Below are 26,691 nucleotides of genomic sequence, written 5' to 3' on the forward strand. Positions count from 1 at the left end.
AGAAGCATTTCGTCACTGACTGCTGTTCATGAGAACATTGACACTCGGTACAGTCCGCTAACATTTGCGTGGAGTATACCCAGTCGCCGCTAAGTGGTGCTCTCCTCTCTAATCCGCTGCAAGAAATCGTGATTGACAGCTGCCTTTGTCCCGCCTGCTTTAAGCTGCTGTCCAATCACGGATTACGTCACTTTGCTGTAGCGGAACTGAGCGCTCGAAAGGGAAGCTGTCTGCCAGAAACCAACACAACAAGGTAAATTTTAACACGCTAATCCGCGTTTTACCATTTTTGTTTTAATATTTCAATGCATATGTAGTTTATTGGCTATCTGAATACGATGGTGGCATGTTTGAAGTCAATTGGAAGCCTTAAAATGGACTGAGGCCTGAAGTCAGCGGTTAGATGAAGCCTGTCGGCGGCTAGTTAGCCGCTAGCAGCCGAGCTAGCATGACACATTGAGCTTGAATAATAGGTAATGTTTACGTAAACAGTGAGCTTAAAGTCGGGCAGCTACCCAAAACTACAGTTATAATGTGTATCTTTAGAACTTTATCTGACAGCTGATTGGATGTTTCTCCCCGGATAAGCGTATAAGCTTAATGTCAGTGCACCCTGAATTTAACTACTTAGTTCAGGACAACACATGACCCTTTAAGTCTCTGTAAGCGCCACTTTATGTTTTGTTTGATTTTTGTTTGAATAAATAGATCATTATTAGTATTGTTGTTGTTATTGTTATTTAATATTAACAAGTTTAAAATTGAGGTCTTGAATCAGTACAGAATGACAGAGACGTTTCTGTTTACTGCTTTAGACTTGAAAGACGGATATTAATTTAATTTTAACAAAGAATTTAACAAAAATAAACATGATGATAGAAGTAAAACTTCAAGCAAGGAAACAATAACTTTTTAAAGACCCAATTTCTGGGAAAAGTCTGCAATTTTTAAAGCAGTTAGTCAGGTTTGACTGCTTGCTCTGTAGATGCAGCTTTTGTGCTGCTGAACAATTAAATTACAAATAATTATAGATAATGCTTGGAAATATATGCACGGATAGGTTTCAAGGTGGCTTCCAAGTGGTGAAGGAACTTTGCTTGAAGTAGTTTCATATTTAAATGCAAACTTTATGCACACAAGTTGATTCAAACAGTATTGTATTAATGACCTGAAAAGATCAGATTCATTTGTTACTTTGAAAGAAAACTGTCAGAAAAGAAGGCTCTTAGTTATGAATGTCAATTAGTGCTAAAATGTATTTGTACTCCTTTTTCATGCAGAACAGTCAATTTAAATATATCCATAAAACAAACATGAGAAAAATGGTTTAGTTCCCAGAGGTATTTATAACACTTTAAATATAATTTGTGTGGTACACTGCTTGTTTGACTAAACAAGCTATTTGAAGGTGTCACCCTTATCTCTGGTAGAGTGTGAAAGGCAATTTCTCAAGGGTACACTGATAAACATGAAGTGAATATTAGTAAGCGCTAGTATTAGCCTTATTAAGGGAATATCAGTGTATTGGCAAGCACAAACCCAATTCCAACATTGTGTAAAATGTGACTAAAAACAGAATGGAATGATTTTAAAATCTCACAAACCCAGATTTTATTCACATGGAGACACTGTTTTATGAAAAATATTCGCTCATTTTGAATCTCATGTCAGAAACATGTTTCCATAAATTTGGCTTGGGAGCAATTAAAGGTTAAAAAAGTAAGCGGCATGAAGAAGAAACAGATGGAGGAACATTTTGTAACTAATTGGATTAATTGGCAAAAAGTCAGTAACATGATCTGTTGCCAAAGAACAAAAACTGCATCTACAAATTGGAGAATAGTTTTGGAGTGATGTACCTCAAAAATAAATTTGTTAAGACTTTGAGTATCTCATCATCTGCAGTCCACAACAATATTAAATGATTCAAAGTGCCCAAGGGACAATGTCGACAATCACTATTGGATGCCAGTGCCATTCAGCCCCTCAAGCAACACTGCATTAAAAACAGACAGGATTATGTTATTCTGAAAATCACTGCATGGGTTCAGGAACACTTGTTGATATTACTGTCTTTAAACACACTTCAACATCACATCCACAAATGCAGATTAAAGCTCTATCATGCAAATAATAATCCATATGTGAACATGATCCAGAAACCTCATCTTCTCTGGGTCACAGCTCATTGAAAAGGGACTGAGGCAAATAGAAAACTGTCCTGAGGTCATATGAATTGAAATTTGAAATTCTTTTTGCAAAACGTGGACACTATCCTCTTGACTAAAGAGGAGAGGGATTATCTGGCTTTTTTTTTCTTCAAAAAAGTCCTTCCATAAATCAATAAGACAATGTAAAACTGCATACCGCTGCTATGAAAACAGCGTGACTTCGTAGTAGAATAGTCTGGGTGCTGAACTGGACTGCCTGCAATCCAGCTCTTTTGCTGACTGAAAACATTTGGAACACTATGAAAAAGAAGAACTTTTTTGAGATGTGTTGCTACTATCAAATTTAAAATGAGATAATAATGATAATTACCACCAATATGGGCCCATAATTCCAAGTTTCATATTCCGAACAAGTGAAGCCAATTGACAGACTAATAGTTATGGCCTTACTTCTAAATAGTTTACTAATGTTTTAACTCTCACAGATTTGATACGTAGATGATACTTAAAATGCTACAAAATTATAACACAAGTAATCTCAGGGGATTTCAGAATAGTAACTACCATATTTTTTTAGACCATAAGACGCACTGGTTTATAAGGTGCACTGTCGATGAACGGGTCTGTTTTCATACATAGGCGCACCGGATTATAAGGCGCATTAAGCGAAACAAGCGTTAGCATTCATCCTCCAGCTTTACTGTTTATGTTATGCTAGCATAGCTGTGCCACTAGCGATCATGTAGCACATCATTATATACCATCTAGCCCAACTTCAGTAACGCTACAAACGTCACTGCTGTTTAGTTTTCTGTCTTCATTTATGTTGGACGTGATAGCAGAGCTGTACATTTTAATTTTTTCAGAAATCTCTCTGTCAGAACATAGTATATCTTGTTTAGGTGGAAACTAGCGAGCTAACTTCCTGAAAACTTCTAACTCCGTTAAATGTAATAAATTCTGTTTTCATGGATGCCTGGATGTTAAACTTAACTGTTACACCCGGTAAAGCAGCAACACTGATCATTTTATTACAGAGGAAAGAATTTAGACAGTTTTTAACTCTCGGTGATGCTGCAGTGTTCGTCTGACTTTGGGACCTGATGCGGACGGAGTTTTGTACCCAGATTACTCCGCGAGGCTCCTGACTATGGTAGCAATAATGCTCCAACAATCCATCAAGCTGTGCGGCTTCATAGCTTAAGTCATACTAAAACATTTTTTGACAGATTTTTGAGCGCTGTGTACCACATAAAATCGGTTCGAGGTCAGTAAGCACAACCAGAATTCATACATAAGGCGCACTGTCAATTTTTGAGAAAATTAAAGGATTTTAAGTGCGCCTTATAGTGCGGAAAATACGGTAGTTTAAAGTAAAGCACAACAATTTTCATTTGAGCAAGCACAGTAGGGGGTGGAAAACCGGTCTTATTAGCAGGAAGAAACCTCAGAGAGAACCAGACTGGTTCAGTGAGGGCTGCCATCTGTCTCTACTGGTTGGGGAAAGGGTAGAAAGAAAACATTAGCATTGAGAAATATCAAACATGCTAATCGGGTTGGTGGGTTGGTCATTCAACGATAAATTCAGTGAGTGGCTCCTACCTGAGCCTCTCTGAATAAACAGATTCTTTTTTATTAATGACTATTCAATATTCTAAGAACATATGCTAACATATGCTAAGAACATATACTAAATTTACTTTAGTCTTTTTTCAAGCCCTCAGTGGGTGAAAATTTGCACTGACAAAGCATATAGTTTGAGTAGCATCTAAAAATGAATCTGGTACCAAAATGTAGGTGTATAGCTTTCGTAGCTTGTTTTCACCAGCCAGATACCTTACACCGTGGTATAACCCTTGAGAGTTTATCCAAAATGCACTTCCTGAAGTTTCTTTCTGGGTACCAGTGTTTGTTTCTGTTATTCTATGTGATAGACATTACATTGATGCAGTTTAGTTATTTGAACAGTGATATATCCCATGATGATCCTCAAAGTTGGTTACAGAAAAAACTGTGCTTAACAAAAAATTGATTTTAGCCTTAGATGGTGACTCTTGGAGTGGGTGTAAAGTTAATTTGGTTGCAGTTCTTCACTCGATGTTAAATTTGTTTTTCAGCCCAGAAAATTTCATGCTACAGCTCCTCCTGTACTTAAGAGATTATGAGGGCTCAAAAATGCTGTTAAAATGACACAAATCAATGTGTTTATATGTAGTGACCCTGGACTAGACAGCATTCAAACATAAAACATATGCAGCTCCCAAAGTTGCCTGCAGAAAGGTATAGAGGACACAAACCCCGCTTAACCAAAACACGCAACTTTATTCTCACATTGTGATCATTTCTGTCCTCTGTCCATATGGTCTTAGTTAATCTAGAACCAAACATCTCATCAGTTATTTTCCTTTAAGTAGCTTTAAAATGATTTAAGTTTCTGTTCTTTGTTTTAGGTTTTTAGTATTTGCACAGGCTGTAACCTCTGTGTTTTTATGGCTCAGTTTGCCTCAGCATTTAATAAGAAGCTGACTATGTGAAGTGTCAAAACAAAAACTCAAGCCTTAGCAGTGGTTTGCAGTGACCTTCAGCATGTCTTGGTTGAGATGCAAAGTCTATAGCACAGGGAGCTGTTTAGTGAGTTTGGGGTATTAGAAAACAGTGGAAGCTTGCAGCTCCAAAATTCAATTTTGTATTTCTTCTGCTTGCAGTATAGACTTTTTATTATTTAATAAACTGTCTTAGTCACTTTGATTTTCTAGCTGTCCAAATCTCCTCTCAGCAATAACAATAGCTAAAGAACTGAATGTTTTGAGTAGGACTTGTAATGCCTGAATATGGTAGGACAGGGACATTGTATTAACATTAATACACAATTAAAGTAAATGAATAGGCAAAATTAAGGATAAGTTGTTAAAAAGAATAATACAGGCATTACCTAAGGTTTTTGTTAAAACCACGTATCTTAATTTGCAGCTGTCTGTCCGTTTAAATTTATTCATGAATGACAGTGGGTTTTTTTCTGTTTTATTCATGTTTATTATATCACAGTATCTTGTGTCTGGACAGCTGCATTTCTCATATTGAGCAGATCAACAAATTCCTCATGCCACCTCTCACTGATATGCAGCCAGTTTTGGCCATCTTTTAAATTCAGTTGAGGTATACAGATGGATCCAGTTCAGCCTCACACTTCGAGCTTGATTTGACTTTTAGAGAGCCCTGAAAGCACGAGAGGCAGTGTTTCTAAAGCATGGTGTAGGTTAACTTGTTTGATTAAATCGCATGTCCACTCACCTTTTCAGCTCATCTGGGAATGTGCACTTTGGACCTCCTCAATGATGATGCGATGGGGCGACATACAGAAAATGTGCATCTAAATGTGTCCAATTTATGGGGATAAGATACTATATTGGTGCTATCAGCAGAAGCAGGCAGAGTAGTATTAGCACCACAATGGGTATCCAGACACTGTTGCATAAATTTTAGGAAGTGGCCTAAGGTAATGATGCCAGTATGATGCAACTGCAATAATTTAATCATGCATCTGTAATACCAACTTCCCTTGTGTCCCAGGATGTGTCTACTGGGATTAAGATCTTAAAATATCCCATCAGTTGCTCAGTTGAGGCTCATTTGAATCAGGAGGAAGTGGGATCAAACTGGCATACAGCAGTGCTATCATTTTGATTTTTATAACTAGAGAATGTAAAGAAAACATTAAATATGACGGGTTAGATCGGGGTATGGTCCTGGATGTTTATTAGGTTGTTTGTTTTCTTTCCAGATTTTAAGTGTCTGCTTGAGGCGCAGATAGATTCATGTCAGTACTTAAGTAATTATTCTGGTGCTGCCTTCAGCCCAAAGTGCATTTGCATCGTATTTCTATTGAGGGAGTGGGCTGATGAATATACATGCCCTGCTTCACATTCGTTTCACTTGTTGCCTGCTTTGGTACTCCCCAGTTAAGCTGCTCTTTCAGTATCTGAGGAGCTCTCCAGGTAGTTTGGGGGTTAAGTGCTTTGGTCAAGAGCCCTTGGCTGTTGGACATTAAATTAGAGTGAGTATTGTTCATTTATATAGATATCTTTTCAACAAGTGATGAGTGGCTGGAAGGTTTGACAAGGGCATGGCATTGCACGCAGATGCTGTGGGGTCTGAGGCTTCATTAATAGACCATTGTGGTTCTTGTTCTTGTGTTTTTCAAAGATTTTGATATGATGTCCCCAGAGGGCTTTAATAAAGTGGCAGAGCTAAGGCAATAAGAGAGGATATCTCTTTGATTCTTATCGTGATTGCTCTGAGGCTCATCCTTGTCTCTGTAGTATTCTTGTCTCGTCTAACCTGCTAACTGTGTTTCTGGTACCTGTGTCCTCCCGGCATCAGATGGAGGTGGAGCAGCTCCTGTCTCTGTCAGGCTCAGCACTGGCCCAGGCTGTCAGCTCTCTGCTGGAGACCCCAGGCCTCTATGTTTTCTCTGACATCTTGGAGCTGCCTAATGTCAGAGAGGTAAATACACTTTCCTCACGCTTTATCCACACACTCTGCCCTTTGGGATATTGTCAGTCCTGGCATGAATGAAAATCATTATTAGTTAAACTTCCTAGTTTTAAAGGATTTTTTTTAAATGAAGTCTTGTGTTTAAGTACACCATCAATAAATTCTTCCAAAACTAACTAAAGCTACCAACAACACCACAGAGAACAACCACACTGATGATTTTATTGGCGCTGAAAGAATTTGCAGCATTTTTAACTCAGTGGTGCCTCAGTGCTTGTTTGCATTTTGGACCTGAAGGAGCTTTTGGATCCTGAAGTGATAATGACTTAACAAGTCAATTTCCTGAAGATATATAAACTGAAGATGAACTAGAGCCAAGCTGGGCCAACAAGATTATGCAGTAAGTCACTATAACCTTTAAGCTTAATCCCTTAACCAGGAAAATGATTAAGCACAGTCTTATTTACAGTTGTGGCCAGGTAAATGGCAGACCTTCCTGTCTTAATGCTGCCCCCTGGTGGTGAAAGTTAAAAACTGCAGAGGGAAATTACAAAAATGTCCTTTAATGAATACAAGAAGAAGCTGATCAGTCAAACCAGTGGCTGCACAGCTTGTGTGTAGTATGATTGCAAGTGTTTACAAACTGAATCACATTTGCCATCCGTGCAAGTGGAAAAACACCACAGTTATGTTCCAGTGACTGAAATCAGAACTCACCCTCCGAACAACACAACAACACATAATAAGCATCGAGCTCCTGAAGACACCATAAACCGCAGGATAACACGTTACATACACACAGCTAATACCCTGTTTTTGAAGCGAAATGCTGCTTTTAAAGGAGAGTGTGATTTAGCAGAAACATTCATCCATTACTTAAGTTAAGCCGTGAAAAGGATGGAGAAAAAGCCAGACCAGATGGAATATTTGCTAAGGATTTGAGACCCTTTTTTAGGAACTAAACAGATAAATTGCATTTGTCCTTATTTAATAAAGAACCATACCAAGGTGGAAAAAAAAAAATGAAGACAAGCAGTCCTAAAGAAATATAGCAGAGGACATTTTAACTAACAGATTGCAATAAAAAGACAAGAGAAAAAAAAAAGCTAAAGTTGAGATTTCTGAACAGTTCAGACAAAGTGATAAATACCACAGGAAATTAAAAATGTCGGTTTGGAGTCAGTTTAGACAGAAGAGCAACAATACAACAGTCTACACAAATATTTACCTCTGTGGGGTTTTTTTTCCCCTCACTGTTTTCTAACTGTGCATCTATTTACACAATAATCTATTCCAAACTGTGTGAGTTTATTCAGTTCTATTGTGATTTTCCTCTGGCAGGACAAAGACAAGTGTTCTCTTTTCATCAGACAATATTTGTATTTTTAACAGCAGTGAATATTTTCCTTTCCTCTTAGCTACTTTCCAGACATACACAACACTCAAATCGACGTAGGCAATTACAGAAGTCAGATGAAGGGCCACTGCGGTCATTCCTTTCCCCCCTATAATTTCTGTTAAATTTAATAGATGGCCTCCAGTTATTTATAAGGACAGGGAAAATGGTTTGAAATGGAATAGGATTTCTGCAATAGAGCAGCTGGACATTAGGAAAGAAGAATTTCACCTGCCCTCTTTCTTTCTTTTTTTTAAGTTATATTAAAAAAAAAAATTTTTTAAACCATGGGGAAGCTGTGCATCAGGAGGTAGAGCAGGTTGTCTGCTAATTGCTAGTGGTTCGATCCCTGTCTCCCTTAACCTGCCTGTCAAAGTATCCTTGGGCAAGAAACTGACTGCAGAGTTGCCCTCATCCATCAGAGTGTAAGTGTGTGAACGAGGAAAGCACTTGTATGAATATGTTTCGGGTGGATGAAGCTTGGAGTAGCAAAGAGTGATCAAATTTAGTAGAAAAGCACTATGTTAGTACCCGACTGTTTAACATGCATGTTTTAGCCAGGTTTTTATTAATTAAAATATAATTGACACTTTTGTTTATTAAATGGCCACATAAGGTATAAGGTAACTGTACCAGGCGATCTTCCTTATCATGCTGTGTGCAGTCACCCGCCTAAGGCCAACTCTGAGCCAAGAAAAAACCCTGGTGAGGTGGATGTGATTACTATTTAAATGTTAAGGACCAGGAAATATTAGACAGGGGTCATTCTGTGTCAGTTCATAATATGCCTCCCACCTGACCATCTCAGATTTGCCAGGGCAAAGATAGTCTCTTAATAGGAATTATGCTAAATTTCAGGTCCCCGCTGTCAGACGTTTTTCTGGCATCTTTTTTTGAGGGGATATTTTAAAGTTCATTTATCTAGAAAATTACTTGAGCTAGATTTTTCAGAGTAAATATCTGGTACCATGACGATATTAATATGGACTGTCGGGGGTGTAGCTTAAATTAACATAGAATGATGGCTGCTTGAAGTGTCATAAATACTTGGATGTCTAATCTCTGACAGCAGTTTTGAAGGCTTGTAGAAACTACAAATTCTGGAAGGGGAGAGTAGAGGGCTGATAATTTGTTTATAGCTTCTCATACACGAGGCATATAATATTCTTTAAAAGATCGGGTGAATGGTTTCACTGATGTTCAAGCTTGAATATAGGTGGAGGGAAAAAAACACATTTTCATCCAACTTCAGTGTGACATTCCCCAGGTATGCCTCCATGTACCAAAATCCAAATTACCTTTTTTAGAAAGAGAAGGTTTCTGTTAATAATATATCAAAATTTGTGATGGTGTTCTGTCTCATTTTCTCAGTATGAGGTGTTTTCTTTTTTTTTTTTGACACTCTTAAATTTATGTACGGGAGCCAAAGATTGTTTCAGAAGCCGAGCGACATGTTTTAATTTAATTTATGCACCTTCAGGGCCCAGCAGGAAGCTTTTTTTTTTCTAGCCAAGAAGAGAGGATGTGTGCTCAGTACCATAAGCACATGATTACAGGCAGGAGTTCCTGGTACACTGGATGCAGATATGTAATTAAGGAGGATGACATAAAAAGGCTGAGACTTCCATGAAGGAATTCAACTTTTAGTTACATTCTGCTATTGAAGATAACTTGTTTCATTAACGTTGATGATGCAAGCTATACAGGTAACAGAATTCATGCATGTGGTGTTATATTATATTTCTTCAAATGAATTAAATGCTGTTGGTGTAGTATTTATAATATCTTTGGGAAAAAAAATGTCATTAGCTGAATTACTGAGACTTTATGATCAAGTGATTGAAATTTATATCTTGGAAATACTTAAATAAGAATGTTAAAATGCACTTTTGAAGCCCCAGTATCTCTGTAGCCAATAATCTGATAAGGACAATCTCTCAAATTTTATCTCGGCTATTAAAAATGAAAGGCAGCGGGTGAAATTTAGGCCCTTTGTCTTAGATCCAGTAAATTTTAGAAATATTTGAATTTATTATAATCCTCAACTGCCATACATAAATATGAGTATTTCAAAATTCATACTGGGACAGTGAGAGAAACCACTGTCGCAAATTTTGATATGTTATTAGCAGAAATGTCCTCTTTCAAAAAAGGTAATTTAGATTTGGTACATTGGGTCATATCTGGGGAATATCACAGTGAAGTTGAATGAAAATGTGTTTTTGTTTTCCATATTCAAGCGTGAATATCAGTGAAACCATTCAGCTGATCTGGACTGATTTAAAGAATATTTTATGTCTTGTATATGAGAAGCTATAAAGAAAATATAAGCCCTTACTTATCCCTACGTGAACTTGCAGTTTCTTCAGGACTCCAAATTGAAAGAGATTAGGCATCCAAATATTTATGATGCTTCAAACATCCATCATTCTTTGTTAACCTGAGCTACACTCCTGAGAGTCAGAGAGACAGCACCAGATATTTACCCTGAAATGTTTGAAGGACACAGCTCAAGTAATTTTCTAGAATTTTAAAGTTGCCACTCAAAAATGATGCTATAAAACATCTAAAACCTTTCATAACTTAAAGTATTTTTTCTGCAAAAATTAATGTCAATAGGGAGCTGAAATTCAGCATAATTCCTGCTAAATAGTGCATCTTTACCTGGAATCTTTTCAGGCAAAACTGAAACTGTCATGTGGGAACTTTTTTTTGTGATAAACTGAGATGGAATGACCCACAGATCACCAGAGATGGATTTTGGAGCCTGGTATGAATGCAGAATAGTCCTAACACATTTGAGTATACCAGTCAGGTCTTTTTGTTGTGTTTCTTTCTTTTTTACTGACTCACAGAAAGACCTCTGCTCTGTCCATGGATAAAATGCCGTTGTTTAGCTCTTATGTAGAGAGTCTCATTACTTACAATATTCTGCCACATTATTTTCTCTTTCATCTTCTCTCCAAACCACAGCTGGAGAATGGTCCTCATGCACCAGTGTACCAGCTCCTGAACCTCTTTGCCTATGGAACCTACTGCGACTACAAAGGTATTGCAGCGGCAGCACAATGTAAATAAGTAATAGGGTGGCCCTGCAACTCTTTTATTATGAGCCGCATTTCTTTGCTTCAAGGCAGGCACCTTGACACAGAGGCTTTAAACACCCTCACCTGAAATGCTGCAGGCAGGTGGTTCATGGATAAAAATTGCTGGAGTACCTCAGCCTATTTAGACTGATGATTGTCTGTGTCACAAACAGACTGTAAACAAATCTTTTCTAACTTAAATTGCTTTCTGCGTAACACACCAGGAAGCTTCAAGTAGAAGTGGAATCCTAATTATGTCTAATTTTGTACTGAAGATCAACCAATAGCCTGGAAAAAGATTGTAGCCTACTTTATTGTTCTTTCCCTTTTGAGACTTGCCGTCAGGGACACATTTACTTTCATAGAGCTGTGTAGTGGATCCCTTAGAGGAGCTGTCAGAGCTGCCGTCTCAGGGGGCGTGAGTCCTGTCACCAGGGTAGCGAGTCAGCAGGAGGCACAGTTGCAGGAAATGGACTTCCTCCCGACTCTGTTCTCTGACTGCTTAAACAGCTCCACACTCACCTGCACCTCGCTGTGTAACATTACACTTCATAGTAATAAGTTTTGCCTCTATGTGTGGCTGTTTGACCCTCTGTAAAGTAACACTTACACACTATTCTGGTAAATGTTTCCCATTGTGTTTCTATTTGTTTTTTTGTGTATTATTATTCTCGTCTGCTGCTGTAGAGAGAGCAGCCTCACTTCCCGAGCTGACCCTGGCACAGAGAAACAAACTCCGTCATCTGTCAATCATCAGCTTGGCTTCCAACCTCAAGGTACAGGTCCATTATTCTCTCGTCCAGGTTTTACATAAAAGTGCAGATGAGCTGTGGTGTTGTATTGATTTTTGTTTTCTTTGTCTCAAGCATAGAAAATAAATTTGCTGCAGGCGTCATAAAGCAAGCCCTGATATAAATGATATGTGGGCAATTCTGCTTTTAGATGGCTTTGCTATTTTCCTCAGGCTCATAATCAGATTTTTTTTCTCTTTTTCTTTTTAACACTCGTGTGAGGTTGGCTGTGATCCTAAGCTTGTGGCTGTAAATATATCAGCTAAATTTGGAGGAAAACAACAGACGAGCCTCTTAATTTCTCAAGAAAAGTTACCAGCACAACTTGTACCCTTCGTGTCATTTGAAATTTCAGTGCCAGCACTCCATGTCCACGATAAAGTATTCATCTTATGTGGTTTGTTACAGCATCTCTCCACTGTCCTGCACCTCTCCTTGTGCCCTTTTCTTTTCTCTGCTCCTGATAAATAATAGATTCATTATTCTCACCAGTGCTGTCTTTTTTTTCTTCCTCCTCTAACTTAATCTCTGTGTCTGTTAACATCCCTCCTTTCACTCCTGCCCCCTTGTTTTTCTCCTTAATGTGTCACTGCTCTCCCTACATGTGGGTTTGAACCCATTAATTGCCCAGTGAAGGATTGTAAAGTTTTGAGCTCCTTTCATCTTCCTCTGGCAGTGACATTTACACAAATGAGCGTTTTCACTGTAACATTTTTTTTAGTCATTTTCCATCAGAGCACTGAAGTGGAATCAAATTAGCTGCCTGCTTACCTACACTTTCCTCTTCTCTTTATTTTCCCCTCAGTGCCTGCCGTACTCGCTGCTCCTGCAACAGCTTGATTTGAAGAACGTGCGGGAACTCGAGGACCTGCTGATTGAAGCTGTTTACTGCGACATCATCCAGGGGAAACTGGATCAGAGGAACCAGCAGGTGGAGGTAGACTGCAGCGTGGGTCGCGACCTCGGCCCTAATGAGCTGCCAAACATAATCAACACGCTGCAGGAGTGGTCAGTATCACCTCTAAGTGTCTGTGGACACACTTTAGATTTATGTCTCAATTATCTGTTTTTCTTACTCCGTGCTTTTGTTCTCTCTCAGGTGTGCAGGTTGTGAGGCAGTTCTGTGTGGTATTGAGGAGCAAGTCTCGAGGGCAAACCAATACAGAGAGAGCCAGCTAAAGGTCAAAGTCCAAGTGGAAACAGAAGTAAGTCCTTCCTCCCTTCAGTCTACAGTTCTGTCTCTTTTCCGCTTAGAAATTCCATAAATGTGACTCTTCCCTGGCTACTATCTCCCCCTTTTTCCCTCCCAGCCATTTGTGATATTCTAGTTTCACCCTGACTGCATATTTCGTTATTTGCAACCTCGTTTCTGTAATCAGTCTGTAATCAGTGGGAATGCGATTAACAATTTCTTAACGCCCATTTAAAGTGATTTCTTTTCTAATGCACTTTGTGTCAGTAAAAACCTGCAGTCCCTTAAATGTCCAGCTGATGTTAAACTAAACATTTTTATTCTCTGTTAGTGCAGCTCTGTGAATTTCTTGGTGGGGTTAAAAAATAGAAAAGATAATGAATGCATTTTTATTTTACATTTTTTCGAGATTTGCATTAAATTGACTGACATGAAGCCACGGTGCAAGTTTGTTTACTTTTCTCATGTTCCCTTCATCAACACTCAGGCAGCCTGCTAGATGCTGTCAGTCACACAGGCACTGACACACCCCTCTATTATTAGTATTCATGCCAGATTTAGACAGTAAATTCACTGATGATGTGTGATTGCTCCAACTAGCTCGAGCTTGACAAATCAAGTGGGCATCTTCCAAGGTTAAAGCTGTCTTAGTACAAAACTCCCTCTCTGTGCAAGAGAGCAGCTCAGCAAGGTTAAAGTCCTGTCTGTGGAAAAGGGGCCGAAGCCTCACGTAAACTTCTCACTGCAAATTTGCATGGAAAAGTGAGAGGGGACTTTCAAAGGCATTCATGGGCAGTGTGAACAGGAACAGATGCAGCTACACAAGCATGTTTTTGTATTCATGTAGGTACCTCACTGTTGTTTTAATGTAGACTTACAGATATTTGCAGACTCATTGGGGGTAACTAGAATAGTTTTACATGTTCACTAAACATACTGTACATGTGTCATATGTAAATGGACCAATAATAACATGGTACTTCTTTACTCCATCTGAGCACTCAAATCCCTTTTACATTAAAACTGCATTCAAGCAGCAGAGGGTTTGAGAGCTTTCTAATCATAAAAAACATCACCTGAGTGTATGTGACAGTCTGGGCTTCAGTGTCTTGTCCAAGGACACTTCAACAGGTGAAATGGAAGAGCCCGGGATTGAATTTTTGACCTTCTGTTGACCCGCTAGGCGACATTTGCCACTCCCCTTTCACATCTGTCCATACTCTGAAACCTGGCCAGTCTCCCCAATTAGGAATTACTTACCAAATCAACATTTCCTCGCTTTTGTCGTGCCAGCGAGCCGCTCTCTTGGCACAGACGTACCCTTTTACAAGCGTTCGTTTGCTCACAAAGAGTTCTTAAAGTGAAAGTGTTCTTAGTGTACTTTGACTATAAGATGACCTTTGAAAGTGTTGACTTTAGTATGGGTAAGACAACACCACTGTTTCTGCCACTGCTGCATATTTAGATGTGGCTGCTTTATATGAGGCTGTTCTTATATCTGTAGAAAACAGTTCGTGCAACAATAGGAAAATTAGTTTAATAAAAGTTTTACATACAAAATATAAACAATGTTCACAAGTGTTCGATGTGTTGCCCCTCTGGACTCACAGCATGCGTCAATACGATAAATAAATCACAATAATTCTTTCTCATACACCCTGTATGTATCGGTGGCAGTGGGAATAATCTCTATTCCCGATGACACCATCAGGGTTACGGGGGGCGCTGGAGCCTATCCCAGCTGTCACGGGGCAAGAGGCGAGGAACGACCTGGACAGGTCGCCACAGGATGTCTGTCACAGGGTCAACACATAGAGACAGACAACCATGGATAACGTGCCAAAAATGAATGAATGTGTATTCTCTTTCCATGCTTGGTCTTTTTTTTTTCCTCTTGAAAAGGTCTTAAAACATCCTAAATTTAACTTGCTTCTACCTGCAGTTCACATGAGTGGACTGGGACTGCTTAAGTTAACACAGTGCACAGTGTTTTCATAAGATTAACTAAACGCATTCCTCTGAAAGATTAACATGTAAATATGGACAATATCGCAGCTTATACATTGCCGTTAACTTTTCTGAATTGTGGTTTTGTTACATCATTGTCATTATAAAATCAGGATTTAGCAGTGCAGCAGCTTGGATAATGGCTTGTCAGTTAAGGCTGCTTAACATCAGTATAATGGGACGTGTTTGTGTCACTATTTCATGCTTGTCCTGCTGTCTGACAAGAGAAAAATAGAGGTATGTAAATGAGAACTGCTTTATTGGGAACTCGGCTCTTTTAAAATACAGTTTATGGAAGCAGAGAGAGTAACATAAGTAAACAACACTGCAGTGTTAGCCACATTTGCCGTGCACTGTGCTGACAATTATTACATGCGGTTAAACTGCTCGAGATGTAACATTTTATATTTAAGTGCAGAAGAAGAAACATAATAAAATAGCACAACAAAGAAAAGAAGAAACAAGAAAACAAATTGCAGCCTTATAGAAAACAAATCATCCAATAAATCACTCACTAAAAGAAGAAATGAAGAACACTGATTGAATTACTGAAAGCATAAGTAATCTGGTTTGAGGCGACAAAGCAAAGCATGTTTGAAGAAGTGAAAAGATGGCAAGGAGTTGATATTTAAAGGTAACTTATTACAATCAGTGGAACATAAAAGCTTTTATAAGTTTCCTTTGATACAAAATCTACTTTAAAGCTTCTAAATGCAGGTTGTTCCCTCCAGAAGTCATCCACGGGCTCTTCATTACCTTAGAAGACACAGATAACCTCTCCCCGAATTTAAAGTGATTCATTTATCAGCTGAATCGCTCTGAATCCCATTGTTTACAGCTGGTTGCTAGTGGATGTTACAGGTTCTGGTTCAGGATAAATGAGCATCTTGTGTCGCGGTCATTTCGGCAGTCATCTCTACAAGTCTCTGAATTTGGTTCTCTCCACCTGTCCCACTTGAAGAGTTGGGGGAACCGGAGCCTGTCATAGGTTGTCGTAGGAGAGGGGTGGGATACCTCCTGGTCAGGCCTAAGAACTCACTGTCCATTACCTCTCACCATCACATCCATTTGTATATGGCCCTTTAGAGTAATGTGGGACTGAGGCAGTTGTTCATTCTTATCTTCAGTGATGTATAAACCGTGTTGACTTTTCAGCAACATGTTTTCTGAGGAAGAAAACCCTGTTATTAAGCATTTGTTTTTTGTGCGTCAACTGTGATTGACGCTTCTTGGTTCAGGTGCACCTGAATCACTGCAGTCGTCACTTGCATGTTCTCAGCATCAGTGCTGGTGTGGGAATAGAAGAAGTTAAAGTAGGAAGCAAGCTTTCAAGCTGTTGCAGCATCTCCTACTCTGTAATCAGACCATATCTGAGCTCCTGTATTGTTATATCATTGAAATGGCGCTAAAGAAAGAAACGTTCATACACTCTGGTGTCCAACACGACCAGTTCACCAGCCTACAAAATTCAGCACGCGACCATAAAAGGATAATTAGAGTGGAGTTTGGTTTTTGTAACTTTTATATGCACAAGAAAACCAAGATCTGCTCCCTGACGTGTGTTTGTCCACTTGTGTAGATCCTTTTCTTCATTCTGGGTATGCAGCCGGCAAAGACATGTAGCAGTGACGCTGTATGTAGGTAGAATGCTGATTGGTTGAAAGTTTGGCTAGAACAGGAAAGGGAGTGACAGCAGAGTTCAGCGCAATGGGAAAGAAGATGGGAAAAATATCAAAGACCAAACAATCAGCACGAGACACACAGACAGCAGCCGCAGTGGACCGTCTTAATCATTTTTAACTCAGTTTCACTTCACTACAAAGAAGTTCTTTGTCTGTTATGACTGCTGTCTTCTCCACAGCAGGCTGAAGGACCAACAGCAGCCCAGAGACAAGAGTTTTACGTTACCAGTTGTTCTAAATATTTTTGACACAGCCTCCTGGTGTCACTAACACAAGAGGACACCCACGCTTTCTATCCTCTCTCTTCACTTCTCCACCAGGTCTCAAATCTACAGAAGACGTTAAAGGCCAGCGCCGCGTCTCCGTCGTCAGGCCCCGCTCCAGCTGGAGCCGCCTCCAATCAGGACGCAGACCAACCCGCCGAGCCACGAGACCCCGCTTCCTCTCAGGAACCGAGACAACCAGGCAAAAAGAGCTCAAAGGTGAAAGGGTGAGTGGCGTCCCGCTGTGTTTTTAGTGGCTGCACGTAGCGGGCAGCAGAGTATTTTGAGTGAGCTGCTTTCGTATTTATTTATTTTGTTATACAAAAGCACCCACCAGGAGTTTGCATAGAAATTGCATTTATTGTTTTCATGGCTAAATATTTTACAGATTGAACGCATTTTATTCAAATTGGTTGGTACGCTTTTAAATGAAGTTTCTGTTGTTGAGGTTCTTCCCCCCACCCCCCCATCCAAATAAGAAATTCTTTTTTACAAATCACAAAATTGGAACAAAAAGCTTCATATGGAGGTTTTTTCCATTAGGTTTGTTTTATCGCTGCACCTCCTTTTGTTCTTTGAAGCACTTTGTAACTGTGATTTTTGAAAGGTGCTTCATAAATACGTATATCCCTACTTATAAGCATGAAACTATAAAGACTACTTCAAACACTAAATTAAAGCCATTAGTCCGGGTTTCTTGTAGAGAGCAAAAGTTAATTCAGCCGAGAACCACCGTGTTTCCATTTTTCTAATAAACAGTAAAAAGCCAGCTGCTGATGTAAGTGGCTTGTCTGTGCCTGAGCGTGTGTCTGCATGAAGTAGCTTTATTATCAGATGCACATTAGTGTTTTGCAGCGGTACCATAACCCCGCTATCAGGAACTCTCTTTCTGTTCTGCTTCCATCCGGCCTAATTACCAGTGGCTAATTTCACATCTGTCCTGGATTGTAAAATGTCAGTGGATATACAAACGCCCCGCGTGTTTCCTTCCTGAAAGAACCATTTCCCCCCTCCAGTGGCCGGCCGAGATGCTTTGCTTGGCTGCTGTTTATGTTGTTCTTGTCAAACAGAGAGCAGTGATTATTTTCTGGCTGCCTGTCACATTTTGACGAAGCATAGAGCCCTGTAATTTCCATCACTCAGCACCACACATCATTCAAATGAAGATCCACTCAGTGTTTTAAAATCCAAATTAATGATAGCTTAACCTCAATCCTCAAATGAAAACGAGTTTTGACACCATTTCTTTATGAAGCTATTTAAAGGATGGGACTGATACTGCAGCTGTTATTATTAGAAATCTGCTCTTTGCCGAAATATGCAGAAGAAGAAAATCAACTGTGATCAGTGCCACTGCGAAAAAAACAAAACTGTAAATACTGGTGTTGGGAATTTTAGCATAAAGACACTTTTGCACCCAGGTTGCATCAGTAATTTGTTGCTTCAGTAGAGCAAGCAGAAAGTAAACATGTAAGTCATCAAATTATTTAAATAAATAAAAAAACACCAGCTGAGTTTTGTATTTGTTTTCTGTCCAGGCTGCGAGGCAGCGGCAAGATCTGGTCCAAGTCCAACTGAGGACGAAGGGACAGCGGCACTGATGGACACTCACTAATCAACGGGCACACATGGTGTTGACAAAAACAAACATTTAAATAAATAAATAAAATGTGATCACAGTTCATTTACCACAGAACAACCAGGGAGCTTCACGGGAACTTTTTCTTCTAACCAAATCTCACCCTGACGGATTGAGAAACGCACACGGAGCTGATGGATAAAGCAGGCGTGACATCCTCTCCTGCAGTCGTTAACGGGCGGACTGTTGGTGTAAATACACGGAGACAGAGCAGTCTGCAGCAGGAGTCAGTTGCCTTTGACCAGAAACAGGATTAGTGTATTTGACGCCTGTTTGTGTATGTGTGCGTGCGTGCGTGTGTGTGTGTTTGCATTTTTTTGGTCTAAATTGTTCTCTTGGTTTAGTTTAATTCTATGTTGCTTTGTATTATTTGTCTCTCTCGCTCGCTTCTGAGGTGAGACGTGTAAAAAAAAAAAAGGAAAAAAAATCTGAATATAAATTGTTGGAAAATAAAACGAAGCCCTGTACTTGTCTCGACTGTCTCATTAATGTCACTGTCATTTCTTTTATTAAATGCACTTCGGAGTCTAACTCCGGAGGGTGCGCTGCTAAATGTTAACTCGCAGAAGGGGGCTACCCGTTAGGAGGTCAAGCCATTAATTAGGGCATGTCCCCAAAGAGACTAATGTATTATAGAGCTGAGGCTTCCCCTGTGCACTACCAGCATGGCTACACATACACAGACACACACACACAGAAACTCTAAGAGCATCCATATTTCATATGAGAATGTTTTGCCCAGAGCTTCTATTTCAATGTCAAAATTGCCTGTTGAAATTGCCTGCCACCCTTTCTTGTACCTCCATCACGCAGTCAAAATTGCCTTCATCTTCAACGCTCTGTCCTTCTCTCACTCTTTTGATTCTGTTTCCTCTAAATTCTCCGCTCGTGTGACAGTAATGGTTGCAATTAGCTGACCATCAGCAATGGAGAAAGGGCAGCAGGCGGAAATTGTGAGGCCCTTTTCATTTAACCTCCCGTTTTTCTCCGTTCCCTCCTTCCTGCCACTTTTCTCCTCACCTTTATAAATAGTGGTGTTAATTTCAGTCAGTGTGATTCAGTTTCATCGGTTCAATTTTTTTTACTAGATTGGATCTGTGAAATCTAACAGCTGCACACCTTTGGAGGTGTTTGCGAGTGAAAGATGAGTCGACGGTGTCAGCTGCGTGCTTTATTATAGGTGTGATCATGTGACCAAGAGACCGCATGCACGAGTTCACACCTGTTATTTTTTTTATAACTTATGCATTAATGTTTGTTGTTTACCCATCATGGTTCCTAAATTGCCGCAACGCCTGCCGGTACGTCTCATAACTAGACCACCATTAAAACTTCCACGTGGAACCGAGCCAATCAATTAATTTGATTGATCAGTAAAATGCCCAGAGGAGATGGAAACGCTGTGCGGCAATGCTGCCGCAGAATCTCAATACACTCCAGTGGCATTTCTCTTCTCGTGCCCGCCTTGATTTTATTGACATTTGTTTGAGAAACTACACAGGAAATTCTTGCTTAGCACCCCGTTAATCTTTGTAAAGCGTGAGAAATCCGTATGAGGTGAGGAGATAAGGAAGAAGTTTCAGACAAAAGCAAGCGCCTTATTCTTCACCGCCTTTCATCTGCTCCTCAATGGTGTAAAAACAGCCAACCGTGGCTGGCATATTCAAGACTTTTCAATGCCAAGCTTGTGGTTTCAAATCAATGCAAGGCAGTGGACTAAATGTTCACTTCAGGGAGAAAAAGATTAGGATACAGGGGTAGCTATTAAAATGCACGGTGTAAGCTTTATCCTTCCCGTAAAGCATTGCCGATCGCACCGCTCCAGGGGGAATTTATTCAACATGCACAGAAATAAACAGATAGGCAGAGCTAAAACGCCAGTATTGAGTCTTTATTGAACTTCCATGGTACAGAAAGACCACATTTCTACAGGAATGCTACTAAAAATCACAAGACTGGATATCTGGAGGATTGCACGAGCTACGCATGATGCCACCAGCACTATGTGTGTAGTGGGAATCTGTGTGTGTTTGTGTGTAACTGGTAGAGGGAGGGGAGGAGGGGGTCATGCCTCAAAGCTGCTTAGAAAAGTTGCCAGACACAAAGTGACATTTGGCTTTGAAAGGGTCTAAAAGACATCACTCACTGATAGGTAAAATAGACATTTTATAAATAATAGATTCAAAGCAACTCTCACAGGTTGTCTTACTGTATACATGCAGATTCACAGGAGATACAGAAACGATGCTCCTTGATGTTCTACTTTCCCTTGGTGCACCCAAGACAGCTAAAAAAAATGATGATGATAATGATGTGAGAGGGAACGATGGTGGTTTTGTTTTCCAGATTGAGATACTTGGCTGTCGGGTGAAAAGAAGAGGGGGGGAAAAAGAAGAAAAACATCTTGTTGTGGTAACATCAGTCCTTTGATCACATGTGCAGTTCACTGATACATCAATCTGTCTTTGTAGTGTACCATCCAAACCTTTGGGAAACATCGATTTTCAGCAGGAACGGTTCCTCGCTTCCATTCACGTCCTGAATATTTGAAGTACCTCTGCAGCGTCCGGCAGAAAAAAGGTTCGCCGAGAAAAGGTGAACGTCGGCCAGATAATTAAGAGAACAAATCATGAGGAAAAACTGAAACAAAAACAGGCTCCTCTGCATAGTGCAGAGGGATATAGCCACACTATTTGCATTTCGGGCTCCCAAAGCGGGGAATAAACAGCAGTTTTTGGAGCGTGACATGTTAAACACATTGGCTGCTGGCTACAGCTGTGCCAAACAGCTTTGTGAAATGCCCCGTTCAGTGTGTGGAGGTGCTCAGAATGGCTTTTCAACCATCTACAAGCCTGTTAATCTGAGCCAAATTTGAGTGTCATGTTATGTAAAAAGAAGACTCTGCCGGGATTGCCATTAATACTAAACAGCTTCACATGTGGGGCTGGATCGGTGGGAACGGTTGTGGAAGCACAGGTAGGGCATTTCGGGGATAATGGGATGGTTCATGGTTGTTTAAACTGCTTGTTTGTGAATTAGTCGTGGCAGGTGGAAGCTTAGCAGAGCTCGGGGCCAAATAAAGGCTGGAAAACAGAGAACATGTCACAGTGACGAAGATCCACATTAACAGAAATTTACACCAAGCCAGAAGGAAGGAAGGACGGACGGAGGAAAGGAGGGAGATGAGTTCAGATGTTCCTTTTTTGTTTTTTTTAGACCTCAGGGAAGCAGGAGTGTTTTGTGATGGCTGGATACCTGGGATCCCTGAATTCATTTCACAGTTTAGAGAAAATAAAAACGGTGCTGCGGGCGCACCCTCCGGTCTTGTTGATGCTCCTCCTCGGGCCCCGTAGAAATGTTTACCATATGGAAAAACAGTCACCTCAGAGGTTCACAACAGGGATCCTGACACAGCAAGAGACACAGAGGAGAAGAGTGAGAGGGATAGAAAGAAAGGAAGAAGCTGGGGAGGCCCGGCGATGGAAGGAAAAGGCAGGAGAAGTGGAGCACAAAAGCCTGAAGCTGGAAAAGTTGTGTACATGCAAAAGGAACGCTGCGTCGCAGGGGGACAGAGAGGGTGGCGGGAGGGAGGAAGAAACGGAAGAGCAGCGAGGAAGGAGGAGAGGAAGGTGGAGGTGAAGCTGATGGGAGGGGAGGAAGTGAGAGGGGGAGCACTGGAGTGTAGCTCTATAATTATCCTGATTGAGATTAACTTTAAATACTCTCGAATATAAGCATCATTTCATGGAGGGTGGTTGGGCGCCTGTTTTGATAGGCCCAGGATGACTCATCCAGTGAGGGAGTTTAAAACACTGATACATCTTAGAGCAGCGCCAACACTTCAGGCCTGAATACTCCACAGAGAATAGCTCCATCGTCCAATTACACTCCAGGTACGTCCTTACAGTGCATGCGAAAAGGTAATACGGGTGCTTCACACACAGACACGGAAGAAAACTTCAATCCAGGGGTTGCACGGAGACTCGCACACGCACATACGGCTTAGAGACTGACACAAACACGCACGCACGCACACACACTCGGGCCGTGTAGAGCTGGTGAGGCGACTCATTACCTCTCCCTGTCGGTGAAGGAGGAGGAGGTGCTGTGCAGCGTCTGCCGGCTGTCCTCCGAAGCAAGGGAGCGAGGGAGAGCGAGGGAGAGGGGGGGTGCTACGCCACGGGAAAGCGGGGGCGGATGCTGGGAACAGCTGCGATCGTAACTGGGAGAGAAAGGATAGTCAGATAGATAGATGGAGGAAGAAGGTGGTGGTGGTGGAGGAGGAGGAGGGGAGTAGGGGGACAAGATTTGCAAGGGATGAAGAGTTAGAGGCAAGCAGTCAGCATGGAGTGGGACACAAGTGCGAGGACGAAGAGAGATGAGACAAACAAGAAGAGAAACGGGGCATAAACAGATGCAATAAAGTTAGTTTGAGTTTGAGACAGATATTACAGTAAGAGACGGTTAGAGAGGGCGAGACGGGTATGAGGAAACAACAGAGATTGAAATGAAGAGAGGCGCGGAGAGGAACGATAAGGAGAGCGATCAGAATGAAAGACACAGAGGGAGAAACAAAGTCAGAGAACATCAGGAACAGCCGATCCATTTAGCATCAGCGAACACATTATCCTGCCACTGTGAGAGAGAATTAGTGCACTCATCGGACTCATTAAAACACTGTCGGAGAGGGGAGGGAGGGAGGCAGAGCGAGAAATGGGGAAGGAGACTTCACTGTGAGATGTGGGAGAGAGGGAGGGAGTCAGAAGGTTGGAGGTGGGAAGGATGCAACAAGGCGAAGAAACGGACGGAGCAGTGGTGCGTGACTGAGGTGTCGTGCCATTACTCCTGTAAGGAGAGGGGAGTTCTGGTGAAGACGCAGTTGAGAGCCGCAGGTTCGGGCTCTTTGGAACACTTAGACGCACAACAAAGCTGTTCTCACCGCCATAAAGGCCCTCGTGCACCCTCATCGTCCCTCAGTAACACCTGTTCTTTCCTGGCTGACTCCTTCTCTCACTGTACGCGCACACACAAACACACACCGTCACACACTTGATGACATTAGCCACACTGACGATTTTAGGGCTGGGAAAATCACTGAGCACATATGCCGCTCTTCTATAATCATAATGAACTGGACTGTGGCCAATTTCCACTATAGGCTATCATTTCGGTCCATCTGTACCCCCTTCCCGTTCCTTCCGCGGCACTTTCTCCCTCTAACACATGGTGTTATTTACACATTTATGACACTGAAGTACGAGCCAGTCTATAGAGAGGAGCTGCTGCCATGTCTCCAGACTGAATCCCTGCAGTTCTCGCTATTCTAATACCACTTGGGATTCACTAAGCAGTGTAGGGTTTTTTTGTTTTTTGTTTTTTTTGCCAGCGTCAGGTGAAGTAAGTTATCGAAACAAGAGCGAAGGCCAGTCTCAGGAACAGAGAGAAAGGGGGGCTTATCATGTATCAGCTCACGGCAAGCTGGAGGATTATCTGTGGATCTGCAGCCGGACTGGCGGTGCTGGGAGAGATAGGAGACTGGTGGGGGAGATAAGAGAAGTACCGGCTGTGCAGAGACAGGCAGCTTTAGAGCAAGGCACTGACGATAACTGGAACAAAGCGAGGAACCTAAAAGAAGAGTGTGTGTGGGGGGGGGGGGGGGACAGGTATTCAACGAAAGGAAGAGAAAAAAAATCCAGTGGGAGCCAAAGGGGAAGGAGAAAGGAGGAGGGGAGGGATAGATGGGGAATGAGGGGTAGATAATGTACGAGTGTGGGAGCAAAATTGAGATTAAGAGAGAGCGTGAAAAGGGGATATGAGGGAGAACAAATCATACCAATGCAGGCAATGAAAAAAAAGTGATACAACAGAAATTCAGGTAAGATGTGCAGATGAGATTACAGTAAGGAAGAGGAGGAGGAGTGCGAGAAGGGGGGGGGGGAGTGAGAGTGGGAAGAGAGGGGTCCCAGCGGTCAAATAAATGAGCCGTTATTGGTTTGATCAGCAAGGCAAAGAAGTGCTTCACTACATCGTGGAGAGATAATAGCCATGTGTGTACGGATCACCTCCTACCTGCCTCCCCAGCCTGAAAACATAACACATGCACACACACACCACCCACTCTGCGTCTATACGCTCGGGGACGCCACGTGAACACCCAAAACTATAAGACAAGAGATCACTGGTTATAGTTAATGCTTAATCACTGCAACTTTAATGGCTCTAAATGATACATCTGTGCCAATCGTGACTTTTGGGAACACAAGTGCTGTTAATAAAGTCATTAGTGAGCAATTACTCAGCTCTCATTTAGGCCCGTAACATAATCGGCGACAGGCGCACAGACAAGACGGGCAGGCCAGCGTGTGCGGGCAAACACATCTGCAGCCATTAAAGTCTCCTCTTCAAAAAAGCCCCACTCATCTAAACCCCATGCATCTGTCCCATTACACACATGTGTGGGGGAAATGGTGTCTCTTGCTTACTCGCTTTATTTAAAAAAACAACAACAAAAGTCTAAATACTACTACATAAAAAAGCAAATTCAGCACTCTCCTAAACTGTCTATAACACATGAGGCATCTGGGTTTTCTATGATGGATTTAACTTATAGGTCTCAAAATTAAAGACAATTAGGTGGTTATTAAAGCTTGTTTATGCCAATGAAAAACACCCATATGTCAAAATTTTGACTTACTCAAAAGTTTGAGTTAAAAATCCAAAGTTAAGTCAAAATGAACTCTGCCTGGCAAAAAAAGAGAAAGAAAGAAAAGGGGAAAAAACTCAGTGATGGAAACAAGTTCCATAGGTGGTGCCATAAACCTGCATTTTTAATTTATTTCCAGCAGGGGGAGACTCATCTGGGTCCAAGAGGAAGCCTGGCTGTACAGGAGTCTAAGGCTGTCTCCCAATTCAGGGTCTGCAGCCTTAAAGGCCGCATTTTAAGGCCGATTACGTCACCGCGACGCGACGAAGGCTGTCCCAATTCGAAGGCTGCCCGAAATACGGCCCTCAAATGCGTCCTTAATTTCCCTGAATTTTAAGGACGTGGCGGTGTAGACTTCGTGGCCCAACATATCCCAGAATGCATAGCGCGGCGGTGGGTGTGGATAATTTTGCCGAAAAAAACGGCGGATGAGGGGCGCCCGAAGAGTAAACTTAAGTACTGAATATTATGTCACTTATTTATGTGCAAATGTTTAATAATGAAGATCATTAAAACATTACTGTTGGCCACATGTCGGCAAAGTTATGTGACATTAGTGACGTTTACTAACTTGGTTTTACAGCCTTTACTTTAAAATATACGCTGTTAAATAGCTGAGCTTAATCTGAGAATGATCAAAGCTCATGTAGAAACAAACAAACAAATGAACAAAAGATTTTATCCTTAATTTCTGTCTAACAAAGCTGTATGAAACGTTTCCAGCTGTTAGTATCATGGTTGCTAGGCAACCTGGGCAGCGCAACGGAGGCTAGACCGTCCCATTTCACAAGCCTCGCACATCCGGCCTTAGCGGTCTTTAAGTACGCGGCCCTTGAGGATCGTTGAGGCTGCGTACTTTAAGGCTGCAGACCCTGAATTGGGAGACAGCCTAAGATAAAGTGGTAATGGTGCTTGTCACTACCCGATCCGTACCGGAAACCCGATCGGTACCCCGTGTCACTACCCGATCCGTACCGGAAACCCGATCGGTACCCCGCATGCGCAAATCTTACGTCACTTCCTCTCTTTGCCAACATTGCGACATTCAATATATTTGAATGATACGGTTAGCGCCCAGTGAGCTCCTAGCATTTCTCAACAGCTCTGCCTCCTTTTCGACTGCCCGGGACATTTAAACAATGGATAATCCGTATACAAACAAAGTCATGCTTTTCTCCTCAACAGAGAGCGTTCCCCGATTGAAAAACAGCGCCGTAAAATAAGAAGAATGGTGCCTAATTACAGACTTAATAATATTGATTTAGCA

The 26,691-nt window shown here is 41.3% G+C and overlaps 2 protein-coding genes across 3 annotated transcripts in view; one reads left to right on the forward strand and one right to left on the reverse strand.

Annotated features, from left to right (window-relative positions):
- cops7a (COP9 constitutive photomorphogenic homolog subunit 7A) lies at positions 1 to 19,193 on the forward strand. 2 transcript variants are annotated; one of them, XM_085178101.1, is made up of 8 exons: positions 1 to 253; positions 6,552 to 6,674; positions 11,035 to 11,110; positions 11,835 to 11,923; positions 12,744 to 12,946; positions 13,038 to 13,143; positions 17,140 to 17,301; positions 18,621 to 19,193. In XM_085178101.1, exons 2-8 carry the CDS (start codon positions 6,552 to 6,554, stop codon positions 18,681 to 18,683), a joined length of 822 nt encoding a protein of 273 aa, XP_085034227.1. In that variant the 5' UTR covers positions 1 to 253; the 3' UTR covers positions 18,684 to 19,193. The 2 variants fall into 2 exon arrangements, with proteins under 2 accessions (XP_085034227.1, XP_085034229.1); XM_085178103.1 differs by having other exon boundaries at positions 10 to 253; positions 17,140 to 17,309.
- pianp (PILR alpha associated neural protein) overlaps positions 9,442 to 26,691 on the reverse strand; it is a 21,816-nt gene continuing 4,566 nt past the window's right edge. Inside the window, exons 4-5 of the mRNA XM_085178111.1 lie at positions 22,797 to 22,943; positions 9,442 to 22,126 (exon numbers count right to left, since the gene is read on the reverse strand). Coding sequence (XP_085034237.1) covers positions 22,105 to 22,126; positions 22,797 to 22,943 — 169 coding nt within the window. The 3' untranslated portion in view covers positions 9,442 to 22,104. The remainder of the gene's footprint in view (positions 22,127 to 22,796; positions 22,944 to 26,691) is intronic.

Source organism: Neolamprologus multifasciatus, chromosome 11 (genome assembly GCF_963576455.1).
Source record: "Neolamprologus multifasciatus chromosome 11, fNeoMul1.2, whole genome shotgun sequence".
Classification (NCBI taxonomy): domain Eukaryota; kingdom Metazoa; phylum Chordata; class Actinopteri; order Cichliformes; family Cichlidae; genus Neolamprologus; species Neolamprologus multifasciatus.